Genomic DNA, 18050 nt, shown 5'->3' with positions numbered 1-18050 from the left:
GTCTTTATCCTCTGTATCCTCAGCATCTATATAGCATTTAGTATGTGGAGTGTACTCAAAAGAATGAATGCACTAAGGATAAAATGAGTAAATAGCTTTAGCAATGTAAAAAATTTATATGAAAATAACCACAAGTAAAATTCATTCAGTCAGTACATCATGTTTTAAGATCAAAGTTGGCATAGATAAAAAAGATCATAGATCATTTTATCTAACCACAAAGGCTCTGATTTCTTAAGAATCAAGAACCAGTTTGGGTACATTTTTAGCCACCCAGAGTTTTCAGGTGACTGGAAAGTTATTATAGTTCTCCATAATAAATGGCAATGACAAATATAGTGTCATTGATCCTTCTCATTCTTTAAGCTGTGTTTTCTACCTTCATCTTCTGGACCTCACAAAGTGCCGGATATTAGCATTACTTTATCATTTTATTAATATTATTAACAGATTATCTTCTACCTAGTGTTCAAGTAATTCCTGGTGGTTAGATTGGAGACATTTTTATTTATACAGTTAACTAAAGACACCAGGAGCATCTTACATTTTATATCTTACCTCTCCTCTGACTCTGTTAGCCTGAAAAAGATAATTTTGTAAAAAGTACACATTATAGCTGTATTCTATTTTTTTATGGAATGTAAAGCTCTTTTTATTTATGTATAGTTGACATGCAATATTATATTAGTTTAAGGTATACAACATAGTGAGATTTCACATCTATATACCTTACAAAGTAATCATCACAAAAGTTCACTAGCCATATGTCACTATACAAAGTTATCATGATATTGTTGTCTGTATTCCCCATGCTGTACTTTATATCCCATGACTTATTTATGTTATGAGTTTGTACCTTCACCTTTTTGCCCACACCCCCATCACCCAACCCTTTGGCCCTAGAATTTTGTTTTTTTGTATCTATGAGTCTGTTTGTTTTGTTTGTTCATTTGTTTAGTTCTTTAGATTCCACACATAAGTAAAGTGGTACCGTATTTGTCTTTCTCTTACTTATTCTCTTAGCATAATACCCTCTCGGTCTCTCCATGCTGTCGTAAATGGCAGGATTTCATTCTTTTTCATGGCTGAGTAATATTCCAGTGTGTCTTTTTATACACACACATATATATCCACTTCTTTATCCACTGATCTATTGATAAACACCTAAGCTGCTTCCATATCTTGGTTATTGTAAATAATGCTGCAGTGAGCATAGGGGTGAATATATCTTTATGAATTAGTGTTTCGTTTTCTTCAGATAAGTGCCTAGAAGTGGAATTGCTGAGTCCTTCTTTGTCTCTTCTTATAGCTTTTGTTTTAAAGTCTATTTTGCCTGATGTAAGTATTGCTACCCCAGCTTTTTTTTTTCATGAAATATCTTTTTCCATCCCTTTACTTTCAGTCTGTGTGTGCCTTGCAATCTGGAGTCTCATGTAGGTAGCATATGTAAGGCTCTTGTTTTTTAATCCATTCAGTCACATTGTGTTTTTTCAATGGAACACTTTGTCATTTTACATTTCAAGTAATCATTGATGGGCACATACTTATTGCCATTTTAATGTTTTTTATATTAGATTTATAAGTGGTTGGTCTATCTTTACTATGTTTGGTTTTACTAGTAAGATTTCTTTTCTTTAATATATTTTCTTATTTCTAGTTTTGGCTTTTTTTCTACTTGAATAATTAATTCCCTTTAACATTTCTTGTAGTGCCAGATTAGTAGTGATGAACTCCTTTGGTTTTTGCTTGTCTGGAAAATTCTTGATCTCACCTTCAAATCTGAATGATAACCTTGCTGGGTAGAGTATTCTTGGTGTATGTTTTTCACTTTCATCCTGTTGAATATATTCTGTCACTCTCTTCTGGCCTGCAAGTTTCTGTTTGAAAGTCAGCTGAGAGTCTTATGGGCATCCCCTTGTATGTAACTAGTTGTTTTTCTCCTGCTGCTTTTAAGATTCTCTCTTTATCTTAACTTTTAACAATTTAATATAATGTGTCTTGGGATGGGTTTCTTTGGGTTCATCTTGTTTGGGACTCTCTGTGCTTCCTGGTCTTGGATGTCTATTTTCTTTGCTAGGTTAGGGACATTTTCAGCCATTATTTCTTCAAATAGGTTTTCTGTCCCTTCCTCTCTTGTGTCCTTCTGGTACCCCTACGACTCGATGTTGTCCCAAAAGTCCCTTATGCTATCCTCATTCTTTTTAACATTAAAAAAAAAAATCTTCCAACTGGGTGACTTTAACTATCTCGTCTTCCTGACTGATGATCCATTTTTATGCATCATCTGATCTGTTGTTGATTCTCTCCAGTGTATTTTTTATTTCAGTTGTAATATTCTTTAGTTCGGTTATGTCCTTTTTAAATAATTTTTTTCTCTTTGTTGAAGTTCTCACTGTATTTATTCACTTGTCTGCAGAGTATGACGAGCAACTTTATCACTATTACTTTGAATTCTTTCTTTAGTAGATAGTTTACCTCAGTTTCATTTAGTTCTTTTTTCTTTTTTTTTTTTAGTCCTGTTTCATTGTTGTTAACATATTCTTTTTCTCATTTTGCCTGTTTGTTTCTATGTATTAGGTAGGTCAGCTACATCTCCTGGTCTTGAAAAAATAGCCTTATTTAGAAGGGGTCCTGTGAGACCTAGTGGTAGAATCCCCCATCAACAGAGCCAGGTGCTCCAGAGGGTGGACTAGTGAGGCCTCCTGTTGTGGCTGGGCCACAACTTCTGTGGACACACTGGCAGGTGATGCTGGTCCCTAGCCTGCTGGTTGTGAGGCCTGGCCGCAACTGTTGTGGGCTCACTTGTATGCAGGGCAAGCCTTTGGTGTGTTGCCTACAAGGTTCAGCCATGCTGTTGCAGACACACTGATGTGTGCTAATGCTGACTGAGGCCACCTACTGGGAGTAGCACAGCAGGAGTCACTTTAGATGGGTGCTAGCCTGGGTGGGTCCTCAGGAAAACACCAGGGTGGGGTAAAGTGTTAGCAAGGCTAATGGAAAGTGTCAGAAATAGTGCCTGCCTGTGTCAGACCAGCTAGGTTAAAGAAAGGGGGGAAATGGTGCCTGTAAGCCCCTGTGACTCAGGAGAAAGTTCCTACAGATCTCTGTCCCTCCAGCACACAACCTAAAATTAGAAAATGTATCATCTTCACATGTGACCTACATGCTTTTAAAACTGCTGCCTCTGTGCTGGGACTCAGAAAGAGTTCAACCTGGATTTCCTACAGCCTTCTGGCTCTCCTAGATATAAGCCCTGCTCATTTGCAAAGACAGATGTTATGGGGATTCTCTTCCTGGTGCAGGTCCCCCAGGCTAGGGCTTGGACCTCTTGCTCTTTGGGGATAACCTCTGCAGTTGTGATATCCCTCCCACTTGTGAGACACCACATGGGGAGTGGAGGGTAGGGTAGGTCCTGACTAGATTTCGTCTCTACCCTTCTATCCGTTTCAATGTGGCTTTTTCTTTACATCCGTAAATGTAGAAAATCTGTTCTGCTAGCCTTCAGGTCATTCTCAGAGATAGCTGTTCTATATGCAGTTGTAGTTTTGGTGTCAAGGAGAAGAGGTGAGCTCAAGATCTTTCTATTCCACCAACTTGAATTTGAAGGCAAGGAACCTTGTTCTTGAATGTCAATTTAGCTTGTACATGAAATGTAATTTGTGATTGATGCATTGCCCCCTCAAATGTGTCTCTGGATGGGATCACCAAGTCACTCTATAACTTTATTCTTAAAGCTCAGAAGAGTCTTCTCTATAGGATATGTTTTTTCAGTGTGCTAGGTGATTGGACTATAGCATAGATTTGGGTCCTATCAACAGGGAGCTTTTATTCAGAACAATTCTACTCAGTTAATAGCTATTTAGTAGATGACCACTTTGTGTATTTAGTTAATAACTACCTTATCAAGAGCAACTTCCATATTTGCAATCTTTTCTTTCAAACGACGTTCCTGAGATTGCAGGACTTCTAGTTCTCCAGCCATCTTGCTTTTCTCTGTTACAACAGTACTCAATTCCTGGCTTAATTTATTCTTTTCTTCTTTCAGAAAATGCTTTTCCTACAATTATAAAGGAGAGAAACATCAGAAATAATATGCTGATGAAAATATAAAACTTTTATATAAAGATCTGAACTATAGTTTAATTCATATGCCATTTAATTGCTTCTGAGTTAGAGTTGGGAGCTGCTAGAATTATGTTACCATGTACTCTCTCATTTATCAATACTAGTATTATTTTTTTCTAGGCTTAATAAATCCTTGATAAAAATTCACAAAATATGTAATAATTATGTTGCCATAAAAAGAAACAGTATATGGTGATTTGAGATTAAGTAATCATACACCAAATTTTACCGAAACTTGTTTAAAATGACAGAAGAGATATAAAGAGGATGCATTTATTTGAAAGCTTTATTGGTTTTTATTTTAGTTCAAGTTTGAATAGTCATTTCACAAATGACATAAAAAGAAATGGAACACATATTTCCTACCCTCAAGTCATTTATGGTCCAGTAATGAGAATGAGCTCACTGATATGGAGTCTTTGGTACTCAAGAAAATTTCATTAAAATTAGTTCATTCCTTTAAAAAACATCATGGAATAGGTGGACAAAAAGAAATACATATTAGTCAAGTTAAAACACAGAACTCAACTTATTGAGTCTGTATTAAAAAAATTTTTTTTTCATATAGGAAATGTTTAATGTACACGAGTTAGATGGTATCACCACTGTAATACATATTTTGGATGCAAATAATTTTTCCTTTTCTGATTAGTGAGGCAGAGAAGGTTTCAGAAAGAAAAGGGGATTCATTTTACAAGCTGCCTCCTTTCCTTTTGAAGGGACTGTCATTCATCTTTGATGGCCACTTTCCTTGAGCAGGTCAGGCAGTACTTCTTAACACTCTAAGTACCCTCAGGGAGGATGAGTGTAAGCACCACTTTAGATTACAAATAGGCCAATAACAGATGGAGAAAGAAAAGACTCAGGATAAGAAAAGAGGAGGGAAGAAAAAATGGTAAAGAACAAAGAAATGTATATATATTTGTTAATATTTGGCCTCATTCTAAAAAAAGTATTTCAGCAGCTCATTTTGGATATGGAGGAAGCAACTGCTTGAATTACATTTATTATCATATTTTCTACTTAGGCTCTTTATGTTCTCACCTCCCTTATAGTTAGTTCTAACTCTTCTGTTAAAAATGCAAAATTTTTTCCCAAGTATGATATTGTCAGGAAACATTTGAGCATAACACAAATGTCACATTTACTTACGTGAAGTTTCACTTATGAGAAAGTGCACCCAGCTAACAAAGCTGCAAAGGAAAATACAAAAAGCAAACATACATGCACTGTTCAAACAACTATCCACTACCTCAGTTTGCCTTGTGTTATGAGCCACATCCAAGCACACCTGATGTTAAACCTCCTTTCTAACCCTTTTTAGTGACTCACAAGCTGCTACCCTTGGACGCACACTTCCACAAGGAAACTTCTGGTGCTTTTTAAGCTAAGGGGACCTATTTTAGTATTTATGTATTTCTGAACCATTGAACATGTATGAACTATGCCACCATTTTTATTAGGTTTCTATTTTTGTGTGTGTCACTGGTGAAATTTGTTGGTGAGGTACTCCTCATCCCATTGTTTCCATAAGCCCTGCGGTTTTTATTGCACAATTTTGTATAGTACAGTAATTTTAAGAACACATGTCACATGATAGCAAAACTGCTTTGTATGTAGTCACTCCCTGATTCTCTCAGGAATGTCTTTTTATCCATCCCGTATTTAACTAGTTCTTCTGAGATCCTGCTCAAATGTTCCTTCAGGAACTTTATCCTCATTTTCTTGGTCAGACACAACTTTGTTCCTTCATTGTACTTTTTAATCTCTGCTCTGTCTTACTCTGTTTCGTTGCGTATTAATGAGTGAACATACTGGCTTCCCCTAGCCTGAGGACACGGACTTACCTTATTTGCATTTGTCATTGCCTCTTCCAAAAATTGTATCTTGCTCTGGAGGGCATCTATCTGACCTCTTTTAGCTGTGATTTGTTTTTGCATCCCCATTGCCACTTTCATAGCTGGAAAAAAAGAAAGTAAACTGTGCCTTAGTTTTTAAGAGGTTACTATAATGTGCTGGTTAAGCACTATGAGGTGACAAGTAAGATTCTCCAAGGCACCTGGAGTTTCAAGTGAGTGACCACAAAAAAAGGCCTTTGGATCTCACAATATTGGAATATAACAATTTTCAGCAATTACGTGGGGGTTTTGAGCTAAAAATATACATGTATATATGAGATAATGCTTTGTGATTTCCTTGATACTGGAATTAATATCATTGAACGTTGTAATTTGCCATATCTCTAATGGTAATAAATAATAATGACCAAATTCATACTTAAAGATAGAGCAAATATATACATAAAATATACAGTCATACAATAAATGATGTATATAGTATTTTTAGTAACATAATTTTTTTAGAGACTGGTACTTAAAATACCATGTAAAACATCTACTATTAGTGATCTTTTAAAAGATTCCAGTGATATCACAAACCATTCAATTTTTTTTTTAATTTTTTTAAATGTGTTTTATTGATTACAGTGTTACATTTGTTCCAATTTCCCTTCCCTCTGCTCCCTTCCATCCAGTGGACCCCTCCCTCCCCTTGTCCTCCCTTTAGTCCATGTCCATTGGTTGTACATATAGTTCTTCTCAACCTCTGTCTATTCCATTCCCTCCTACGATGTTTCTTAATTCCTATACAATCACCCTCCCTCTCCCCCTTCCCCTTCCCTGCTGACCTCCCCCCAGTATGTTTCCCATACCTATAGTTCTTTTTCCACTCTCATTGCCTGTTTAGTTTGCCTTTGTTTCAATTCCCTAGCTTCTGTTGTTGTTTCTTGTGATGCAGTTTTCATTTTAGTGTTCATAGTTTTGATCCTCCTTTTTCTAAACCAGTCCTTTTAACATCTCATATAACAGTGGTTTGGATCTAATGAACTCTTTCAGTTTTATTTTGTCCTGGAAACACTTTCTCTGCCCTTCTATTCTGAATGACAGCTTCGCTGGATAAAGTATTCGTGGTTGTAGGTTTTGGATTTTCATTGCTTTGAATATTTCTTGCCAGTCCCTTCTTGCCTGCAGGGTCTCCCTTGAGAAGTCAGCTGATAAGTCTAATTGGGACCCCTTTGTACATGATTCTTTTCTTCTCTCTTGCTGCTTTTAAGATTCTCTCTTTATCTTTAACTTTTGACATTTTGATTATAATGTGTCTTGGAGTGGTTCTCCCAGGGTCCAGTTGTTTTGGAACTCTCTGTGCTTCCTGGACCTGTAAGTCTATTTCCTTCCCCAAGTTTGGGAAGTTCTGCTTTATTATATTTTCACTTAATTTTTCAATTTCTAGTTCTTTTTCTTCACCCTCTGGCAATCCTATGATCCGTATATTCGATCTCTTACAGCTGTCCCAGAGGTTTCTGATCCTCTCATCCTTGCTTCCCGTTTCCTCTCTCTGCACTGGTTGACTGTTTGCTCCTTCTCTATGTTCTGGTTTGTTGATATGAACTCTGGATTTTATTTCCTCACCATCTGTCTGGTATGAGGTTTTGTTCCTTTCAGTATGAGTGTTTTTCAATTCTTTCTCATCTTTTTCCAGATCTTTTGTTAATTCTGTAAGCCACCTGATAACAATGGCCCTGAACTGAGCCTCTGACAGGTTTCTTATTTGTTCATCTGTCAGGTTCTTCATCTGTTGCCTGGTGAGCTGCGCCACCGGGATTTCTATAGTTGTCTGCCTCATTTTGACAGATGTGTTTTGCTTTCTTGGGCTGGCTATAGGGGGCAGTGCCTGTGTACTCGTCACAACCCAGCGACCAGCAGCGATTCGCAACCTTTTTCACTGCTCTGTGGCCCTTTGTCATCACAACCCAGCGACCGGCGGTGGTCCACCAACCTTTCTTGCCGCGCTGTGGCACTTTGTCGTCACTGCCTAGCAACCAGTGGCTACCCGCAACCTATTTCGCAGCGCTGTGGCGCTTTGTGTGGGAGCGGGGGTCCAAGATGGATTCCCACAGTTATTCTGCTAGGAGACTGGGATCCGTCCTCCCGCCCTCTGAGCCTCGCTGTTCCGGACAATGTGGTGGTTGCTTTTCTGAGTGTCGGGGTCGCAAGCTGCCGGGGTTAGACTGCAGCTGAGACTGCTCTCCCTGCCGCTGTCCCTGGTGCTACCGCAAACAGCTCCGCCCCCTTTCGCTCTTCTTACCTGCCCAAAGGGCGCTGCTGGTTTATAGCTTTGTACGTGGGCTTCCGTGTAGTTTTATTTTCTGGAATTTCTAGTTATCTTTTGTTTTGAAGTACTTGTATTCCTCTCTAGTTGTAGAGGGAGACCGAGCGTGTCCGTCTAAGCCTCCATCTTGGCCGGAAGTCCCCTCAATTTTTATTCTCATGCTTACTATCATGTGCTTGAAATTCACTATTCTTTCCATTGTTAAATTGGCAGCATAAGCATATATGAGATTATTTTAATATAACTGGTGACAGAATGAGAATATTCTGTACATGTAATAGCCACTAAATACTTAAGACATGGTAGGCCATTGTAATTATATACAAAGCTCTTCCTTGCTTGGAAATTCAAAGTCAGCTGAGGAAAGAGTTTTGAAAATGCTTCTGCTTTGAATCAGGTCCAATTATAGCTTTGAAGTTAAAAAGAAAAAAGAAAAGAACCATTCTTTAAAAACAAACTTGCTAACAAGATATAATTCCTATAGCTAAACTGTCAAAAATGAGGTTAACAGAAGCATAGTACATTGACATGGCCCTGGCTGGTTTAGCTCAGTGGATTGAGCGTCGGCCTGCGAGCTAAGTGTCGCTGGTTCGATCTTCCAGTCAGGGTACATCAGAGAAGGAAAACTCTGACTCCAAAAAACCTCCGCTGCCTTGCGGCATACCTCTTCTGGGGAAAGGCTAAGGGAGTAAACCCCGACAGAAAATCCGGAGCCGGAGTCCCTAAGGCGGTTTGACGTTGTAGTCAACACCGGCAACTCCTGCGGCGCACCTGAAGCCAAGCTGTATCGACTCCGTCTTTCCCTTGGATCCTTCAGCTGCGAAGAGAGGGGGGTTCTGCTGCATGGGCAACAGCAGACCCTCCATATCACCCTGCCCAGGCTCTGTAGCTTCAGCTCCACTGGAGAGGACACTCCAGCGTCATCGCAAGATGTCAATTCAACACGGGAGGAGACAGATGCCGTGTCACTCCCGTGTCGGACTGCACAGCCATTCTCGGCGGTGCAGATAGACACTTAAGAAGCTACACCATCGTCTCTCGAGACGGACGGCTGCCGACGACGACGAGTACATTGACATATTAATAGATAAAAAGTCTGACATCATTTGTTCACCATTCTGAAGAATTCTGGTCTGATTATGTAGATCATGGTTCGCCTTTAAAGGTAATTTTTTTATATAATCTTCTATATTTTCAGATCATTTTAATCAACAAAAATAAGCATTTGAATGCATATACAAGATTATCTAGTTGATTTAATAATTGTAATGTGACTGCTGCAGTTGTGGAGATCCCTGGAGGGCAATGAGGAAGGGACTCTGTCTGTGGGAAGGGGACAGACCCCAAATGGGCCTCTTGAGTGACCTCTCCAAACCCTACCATTGTCTTGGTGTAAACCAGCAGAGAAAGAGCTGAACCTCTGAGAACCACATAAGATATGGAACAATTCAAAAATTTGCATGTCATCTTTGTGCAGGTGTCATGATAATCTTCTCTATGTTGTTCCAATTTTAGTATATGTGCTGCTGAAGCAAGCACAAAAATAAATCTTTTGACCTTAAAAATATTTAGAAATGGAACACTATAGACTTTACTTAGATATTTATTCTTATAGTTAGCTAATACAGCTATACCAAAAACATGAATTATGAAAACAGTAAATAACCAACTTTCTCTCTCTGAGTTAATATGGGCAGAAGGTAAAAAGAAAGCCGGTCTAAGTGGTGGAAGGAGACCCGTGATTCTAGCAGTTCAATTCCCAGGCCTCCTTCCCAGGAACTGACAATTAGCCAGTTAGATAATTAGATAATGAACACGTGAAAAATAAGGGGTTAAACGAAAATTATCAGTAACTTGTATTTATATCAACATATCCTTAAAAATAATCAATTGGAATTTACAGATATGGAAGTCTGTTGAAATAACTACAGGGAAAGAAAATTCAGATACTCGAGGGATAAAATTAAGCACATGGCTATTCCCCCACCTCCAAAAAGCCCCAAAAACTAAAAACAAAAGAACCCTAGCAGAACTACTGCTGTATAACACCTATCATAGATACCTATTGCTGTATCTCTCTCATATCACATGGCACTGTGAAGAGATAGTGGGCAATTATTCAGGTTTGTGCTTTAATAAAACTAGACCAATGGAATTAAAAATAAAAAATCAAATAACGCATACCGTGACCATCAGATCCTTCCATTGACTTTAATGTATTTCTTGTTTGTTCTAGTTCAGACTGCGCAGAATTTAGTTGCATTTTCAGCTTATTTGTAGTAGTTTCCATTTCTTCACTTTTGTTTCGGAAATTCCTTTTTAAGACTTCATAGTCTTCTGTACAACATGATAACAGATAATAGTTAATTTTTCTATCCCATTGTTATGAAGTATATTCTATTTGTAATTAATGATCACAAAATTTTAGAGCTGGAAGAGACTTTATTTAGTTACATTGTCATTTGTTACAGAAATCAGATGTATGTATATATACATTTCCAGGGATCTGACTCTTTAAATCTAGTTGGGTGGATCCTCCAATATTGCTTTTTTTCTAATCTGTGTAATTGATTCACATTTATTTCATCTTAAACCTTTTTCTTGGGTTATCATATCCATTATAATAGCTTTAACCACCACCTATAGGTAAATAGACCTCCATGACACAATAAGTAACCTGAAACTGTCATGTGTCTTATTTAACTTTTTATGTCCAGTAACTATCAAAATACCTGGCATGCATTCACCATTCATATACAAGAATACACACACACTCAACTATCTATTTATATTTATATATGATAGACTTACATATACAGGAAACAGACAGATCCAAGAATTCTTTGCTTAGATCTCTGTCTGTCCAGACAGTTCCATATGGAAACCTTAGTGGCACCCAAATCAACTATCTTATACTGATTGCATCTCACCCTCTTGCCCTCAAACCTGCCTCACCTTCCCATTTCCCTCTCTCAGTTGTTGGTATCATTGTTTTCCCAAAAACTCAAACTTAAAACCTGAAACCCATACATGACCCCTCCAATCACTACTGTTGATTCAATCTCCAAAAAATTCTGAATTCTTCCTTCTCCTCTCATTCTAACTGCCACTGTCTTAGTTCAAGTTCTCATCATATTTCCCCAGGACCCTGCAAAATCCTCTTTAACTGGTTGGTCTCTGTCCCTTTAGTCCTGCCTTTCTCTGTTTACTTGCTGACACTGTTCTCCTAAAATATAAATTTGATGCCAACAAGCTCTTACTTAGTATCTTTTGCTGGTTCCACATTGTCTGGCTCTGTGTCTACTCTGCCTCATTTCTTAGTCCTCATTCCTTCACACTTCTACTCCAGCAAAACTTCTGAGGTCACATTATGTTATTTCATGCCTTCATGGTTTTGCCTATAATGTTCTCTCTGATTGGATAGCCCTTCCACCTCTTTTTCACCTGCCAAATTCCTTTTCCTACTTCAAACCCAGTACAGACAACACCTCCTGTAGGAGGCTGATTCTCTACCCTCTCCTACTTCTGCGCTCGGCACACGTCCACTGTGCCTCATCCGCTGGACTGTGGCCCATTCTCTCTAGTCCAGCTACCAACCACCTGGGAGCCTCACTGTTGTGTTTCTAGGGCTTATCTCAGTATCTGGCTTAGTAAATGCTCAGGAACCACTATCTCTGTATCTGAGATGCAAATGATGCCTGTACCATACTAATTGTAAACAATAAGTGTTTCGTTTTTAAATTTAAGGCCTTGACTTTTTCCTTTCAAGAAATTTGCGTGTTTACACATGTTGCTTCATAATTAAAGCTCTAATCAAGGTGCTTGACTCAAAGAACTAAGTTTTCTAATTCCCTCACCTTCTTGGAAATTCAGGAAAGAATTTCATGGACCCTGAGGGCTGACTAAACTGAACAGTAAATAAGTACAAGATAGGAAAGTTCTTCAAGGAGAAGCAGCATCAGGTGATGAAATAGCTCCACTAGGGCAGCATAATTAATCCATATTTGTAACCTGGGATGAGGAACTATTCTTAGTATCTCCATTGGACTTCATTGATAGAGCTATATTGTTATTTTTTTTGTTTTTTGTTTTTGTTTTTTTAGCAGAACCTGAACTGAAGTAACATACCTGTAAGGACGTTTAACTCATTCCTACTGGTTTTCACCTCACTTAACAACTGATCCCTCTCCTGTTTGATGTCCTTCACTGCGCGGAGCCGTTCAGAGCCTGCGTTCACTAGCTTCACCTTTTCCAGCTCCAGGTCACTCACTCTGGCCTCGAGCTCTCGTATCTTCGCATCTTTTTTATCTTTTAAGATCTAAATATAGTGATAAATACCATGGGTAGAGTAAGAAATAAGAAACACATACATATATAATTATAACATGTTGTCTTAATATCCTATCTATATCTATATAAATGTCTTTTCACTATTTCCCAGGATATTAAGTGGGAGAACAAAAGCAATATTTTACCTTTCTTTTAATCTTACACATCAATTCAGTATATAGTTGTGCCATTAGCCACATGTGATTATGTATTTGAAATGTGGCTAATTTAAGTGGAAATGTGCTATAAGTGTTAATATATCAGATTTTGAAAACTTTACATTAAAAAATGTAGAATACCTCAATTTGTTATATTGATTGCATATTTTGGATATATTGAGTTAAATAAACTGTTATTAATTTTACCCAATTCTTTTTATGTGTATACTAGAAATTTTTAAATTATATACAGGGTTCACATTATATTTCAAGTGGACAGAGCCAGATTAGATGCTCCCAAACAAATGTCATTTGAAAAAAAAAATTATTTTTCCAAAAGAATTTTTACTGTTTGGTGTATATTTCTCCAAATACTGATATAGGTACAGATATAAAAGCACAGGTGTATTTTTTTCTGTGCCTACACTTAAATTTTTGTTTTTAAACTTATGTTTATTGCCATCAGATTATCTCCTCAAATTAAGGCCTATTAGCCTTAAATATAATCAGACATACCTCATTTTATTGCACTTTGCTTTATTGTGCTTCACAGATGTTGTGTTTTTTTACAAATTGAAGACAAGGCCCTCCATCAGCAAAAAGATTATAACTAGCTTCATTGTGATCCTTCACTGTGGTGGTCTGGAACCAAGCCCATGATATCTCTGTATATTCACTCATATACTGCCTAAAATCCAATCCCAAAGTAGTATCACTCAGAGGCAAGTTATTTAAAGTCTCCATGTCTCACATGTCTGTATGAGCAATTGATATTTGATAATGGTGGCAAGAGCATACAATGGAGCAAAGAATCTCGTCAATAAATGGTGTTGGGAAAACTGGACTGGTACATGCACCAACTTAGATCACATACAAAAATAAATTCAAAATGGATAAAAGACTTAAATGTAAGTCACAAAACCATAAAAATCCTAGAAGAAAACATAGGTAGTAAAATCTCAAATATTCAATGTAAAAATATTTTTACTGATATACTCCTAAGGCACAGGAAACAAATCAAAAAATAAATAAATGGGACTACATCAAATAAAAAATCTCCTGTATAGCTAAAGAAAACATCAGCAAGACTAATAGAGAACCGACTGTATAGGACAACATTTTCACCAATGATGGATGCATCTGACAGGGGTTTAATCTCCAAAGTATACAAAGAACCAATACAACTCAATGCCAGGAAGACAAACAACCCACTTAAGAAATGGGCAACAGACCTGAATAGACACTTCTCCAAAAAGGACAAACGGAGGGCTGGAAACAAGTGAAAAAAGGCTCAACATCACTAATCATCAGAAAAATGAAAATTAAAACCTCAATGAGATATCACCTTACACTTGCCAGAATGGCTACCATCAATAAATCAATAGACAACAAGTTTTGGAGAGGATGTGGTGGGAATGCATTCTGGTGCAGCCATTGTGGAAGACAATATGGAATATCCTTAAAGAATTAAAAATGGAACTCCCCTTTGACCCAGCATTTCCACTTCTGAAAATATACCTCAAGGATCCCAAAACACCAATACAAAAAAACATATGCACCCCTAAGTTCATAGCAGCGCTATTTACAATAGCCAAGATTTGGAAATAGCCTCAATGCCCATCAGTAGATGAGTGGATATAAAAGCTGTGGTACATTTACACAATGGAATATTATGCAACAGTAAAAAAAGGAAGAAACTCCTACATTTTGCAACAGTATGGATGGACCTGGAGAAAATTATGCTAAGTAAATTAAGCCAGCCAGTTTAAAAAAAGATACCACATGATCTCCCTTATATGTAGAATCCAATGAATACAATAAACTAATGAATAAAATAGTAACAGAAGCTTAAATACATAAAACAAACTGACAGCTACCAGAAAGGAGGTGGTAGGGATGGGATGAAAGATTGTGAAGGGATTAACCAAAGAACATTTATGCACAACCCACAAACATGGACAATATTATGGGGACTGGCTTGAGGAAGGGAGAGGGTGGAGCTGAGTGGAGTGGGAAGAGGAAGAGAAAGCGGGAACAACTGTAACAGCATAAACAATAAAAAGAAGTCTCCATGTCTCAGTTTCCTCATCTGTAAAATGGGATAATAATATACCCATCTCATAAAGTTTCTGTGAAAATTAAATTGATTTATTTTTTACAGCATAAGACTCAATAGGATCCTTCCATTTGTTTGCACTATTAACAATATCAGAAATCCATCTCTTTTCTTTAATAAAAAGGTGGAACAATCATCTTTTCTCCTCTAATCTATTTTAAAGTTTTTATTGTAAGGGTTGGCCAGTAGGATGCTTTTAAAAGTCTCTTTCGTGGTGAATTTGCCATTTAAAAAATTCTTATGATATAATTAGGTAAAAATTTAACACTAGAAAATTTTAGCTTTTTCTTTAATAAACTTGTATATCTCTATAAGACAGGTAATAATCTATAGTTGGCCCTGTTTTCAGAATGAGGAAACTCAGGCTTTTGAAGTTTATGAGTGATCTATGGTCATCAGAGGCAAAGGATGAGGGGCAGAAGTGGGTAAACGTGGCCCAAAGGTATAAACGTTCAGTTATAAGATAAATTAGTACTGGGGATATAATGTGCACTGCTGTATTGTATATTTGAAAGTTGCTAAGAGAATAGATCCTAAAAGTTCTCAGCACAAGGAGAAAAACATTGTTTCTTTTCTTTTCTTTTGTATTTTTATTAAATGAAAAAATGTTAACTAAATTTATTGTGATAATCATTGCACAAAATACATGTAAGTCAAATCATTATGTTGTAGACCTTAAACTTATACAGTGCTATATGTCAATTACACCTCAATAACACTGAAAAAAAAATTGTATGTGGTTTGTCTCCTTTTAGCTACCAAGGAAGAAATACAAGTGACATAAAGCTTAGGAAACCACATTTTTAAAAATTCCATTCAACAGTTTTAAATTTTGATAACTATTTACTGAGCATTTGCTGGGTGAAAGACACAAAGACGTGGGGCAGGGGTACGAAGATGAACAAGATGTGCACCCTGCTTGAAGAAGTCTGCAGTCTTACAGAGAAGAGGAGATGCAGTTATTTAAACACACACACAATGCAATATAGAATGTGATCCAGGTTATAATGGGTATAAATAAATTGAGATAAGATTTAGATGGATAATGGAAAGGGGGAAGGGAGCTAATATTTTCTAAACATCTTTTACAGGCCAGGAACTAAACTAAGTGCATAATATAAAATTTCTCATTTAAACCTCGAGTAACTCAAAAAGATTATGTTTTTGTTTTGTTTTACAGATATCGAAGCCAAGATTCAACAACCAGTCCAGTGTTTTTCAGTTATTGAGTGGTGAGAGATGTGTTCAAATTTAGGTCTGTCTGAAAAGGGAGAAAAAAGCTTCAAACTGTGGGGTCAGGAAAGGCTTCATGAAGCAGCTGTGAATTTTCTGACTTTTTCTCTTTGTATGGGTAGTTCTGAACCATTGTTGGTTCACTCCTTCAGGAACCTCATGAAAGTACAGATTCTTTCTTATAAAAACTTCATATACACATGGACACAAATACTTTCAAACAATTTCAGTGTCCACAGATCATCTTTGCAAAACCCCTTGTAAGTAAGTTCGGTTGTCCTTATTCAAGGGGAAAAGGTATTTCAGAAACTAAACCACACACACACACACACACACACACACACACACAGAGCTCTACAGACCTTAAATTCCTGTATTTCCAGTCTCCTATCGTTAATCTCTTTCTCAAGCTGAGCTTTTTCTACTTGCATAGCACCAGCAGTCCGTCCATGCTGGCCCACCAACTGTGTCATGTTTTCAATCTGTTGTCGCAAAATCTCGATCACCTTATCCTTTTCAGCCATCTGTAGCTTGAGGGCATCACATTCTGTCTGCATGTTTCTCAAGTGATCCCCTTCATTTTTCAGGTGCTGCAGCTCCTGTAATTTCAAGTCTACCCGGGCACGGAGCTTTGTGATCTCTGCATTGGTGGCCTCGATGGCTCGCTCCTTTTCCTGGAGGGAAGCTTTCAAGTCCAATACAGTCCTCTCTGAGCTCTCCAAGGTCATTTTCTTGGCTGTCAACTCTTCTACTACTTTGCGGAGCATCTCTTTGGTGGATTCAAGCTGAGCAGTCAAGGAGGACACTTTTTCCAGGCTTTCATTCTTTCCTTGAATTGCTGCCATCTGTCGGTTGAAGAAAAAAGAATTTCATGGATTTGAGCTGATAGGTAGAGGCAACCTCAAGAGATATAACAAGTTAGCTCAAAAACATGAAGTAATCTGTCAGATAATATCTACTTAGAACAATTCAAATTGTTTTGCTGTCAGAGTTCTATATAGACAACAGACTGACGTGTTAATTAGGCCAAGGTGAAGAGGCCTTAATTAAATAATAACGCTCCTCCCAAATGTTTTTCTAGGGCAGGGATCTTAGGAAAATTCCTCTGAGGATATTTTCTGTACCAATTTAAGTTAAGATAAAACTGTCAATAGGGGGAAGTGTGGAAGGATTGTAGATAAGCATCCTTCCTCCATTTCCCTCCAATCTGCTCCTTAATTCTACCTCTTTGGGACAAGTGAGTAACGGCTTTTATTCAACATACATTCACATTCTCTGGTCCTTGTTAGAAGAAGAGTAAGATTCTAAATTTCAATTGTTTCTTTCACTTTCTTCCTTCCCAGGTTGAAACAGAGAAGAGAGAAATGGCTTTGCCTGGTCTAAGCCAAGACTGATCCCTCTGGTTTGCTTTCATACTTGGGAAGCTTCCTCTTTTTGTAGGATGCTTTTTATGTCTCTGGCAGTAAGGGGCAACGGAACCATGTCCTTCCAGTGCTGAAGGGACACATTTCCTTACTGGTGCACTGAAATGGAGCACACCCACCTATCCCTATGTATGGATCAGTCTCAACCTGTTTGGGGAAAATTAAAATCCAAATCAAAGAAACAATTCTTAGGAACCTTCAATCCCACTGTTCCTAAGATCTCCCTATGGTTTGATGCTTTTCTGAAATAAGCAATTTACTAGGGTACTAATTTCTAGGTAAAAATGAAAAGGCTACTGGGTTGGAGTTTCATTAGTCAACAATGTACAAAAATGAGGAAAAGCTTAAGTTGAAGTTTAATAAGTGGTCAAAGATATTGAAATAACAGGTTTTTATAACTTGTTCATAGAATTCACAGCTCCATTTTAGAGCTGTTTTAGGCCCATATATGTTATTTTATTTTTTCTAAAAAGCTTAACCAATAAGATATAAAATACC

At 37.4% G+C, this 18050-nt stretch overlaps 1 protein-coding gene and 1 non-coding gene across 2 annotated transcripts in view; both read right to left on the bottom strand.

The window, feature by feature from the left end:
* The window catches only part of CCDC158 (coiled-coil domain containing 158), a 68698-nt gene that overhangs the window by 25822 nt on the left and 24826 nt on the right, over window positions 1-18050 (bottom strand). The window contains exons 10-14 of the mRNA XM_090268096.1: window positions 16491-16973; window positions 12421-12610; window positions 10477-10629; window positions 5973-6085; window positions 3899-4057 (exon numbers count right to left, since the gene is read on the bottom strand). Of these exons, the coding sequence (XP_090124222.1) occupies window positions 3899-4057; window positions 5973-6085; window positions 10477-10629; window positions 12421-12610; window positions 16491-16973 (1098 nt within the window). The remainder of the gene's footprint in view (window positions 1-3898; window positions 4058-5972; window positions 6086-10476; window positions 10630-12420; window positions 12611-16490; window positions 16974-18050) is intronic.
* LOC150019933 (U6 spliceosomal RNA) lies at window positions 9725-9831 on the bottom strand. The gene has a single exon (XR_016509402.1). It is a non-coding gene; the product is annotated as a U6 spliceosomal RNA (small nuclear RNA).

Source organism: Furipterus horrens, unplaced genomic scaffold, assembly GCF_987537825.1.
Source record: "Furipterus horrens unplaced genomic scaffold, mFurHor1.1.pri manual_scaffold_2, whole genome shotgun sequence".
NCBI lineage: Eukaryota > Metazoa > Chordata > Mammalia > Chiroptera > Furipteridae > Furipterus > Furipterus horrens.
This window is presented reverse-complemented; position numbering and strand designations above follow the sequence as displayed.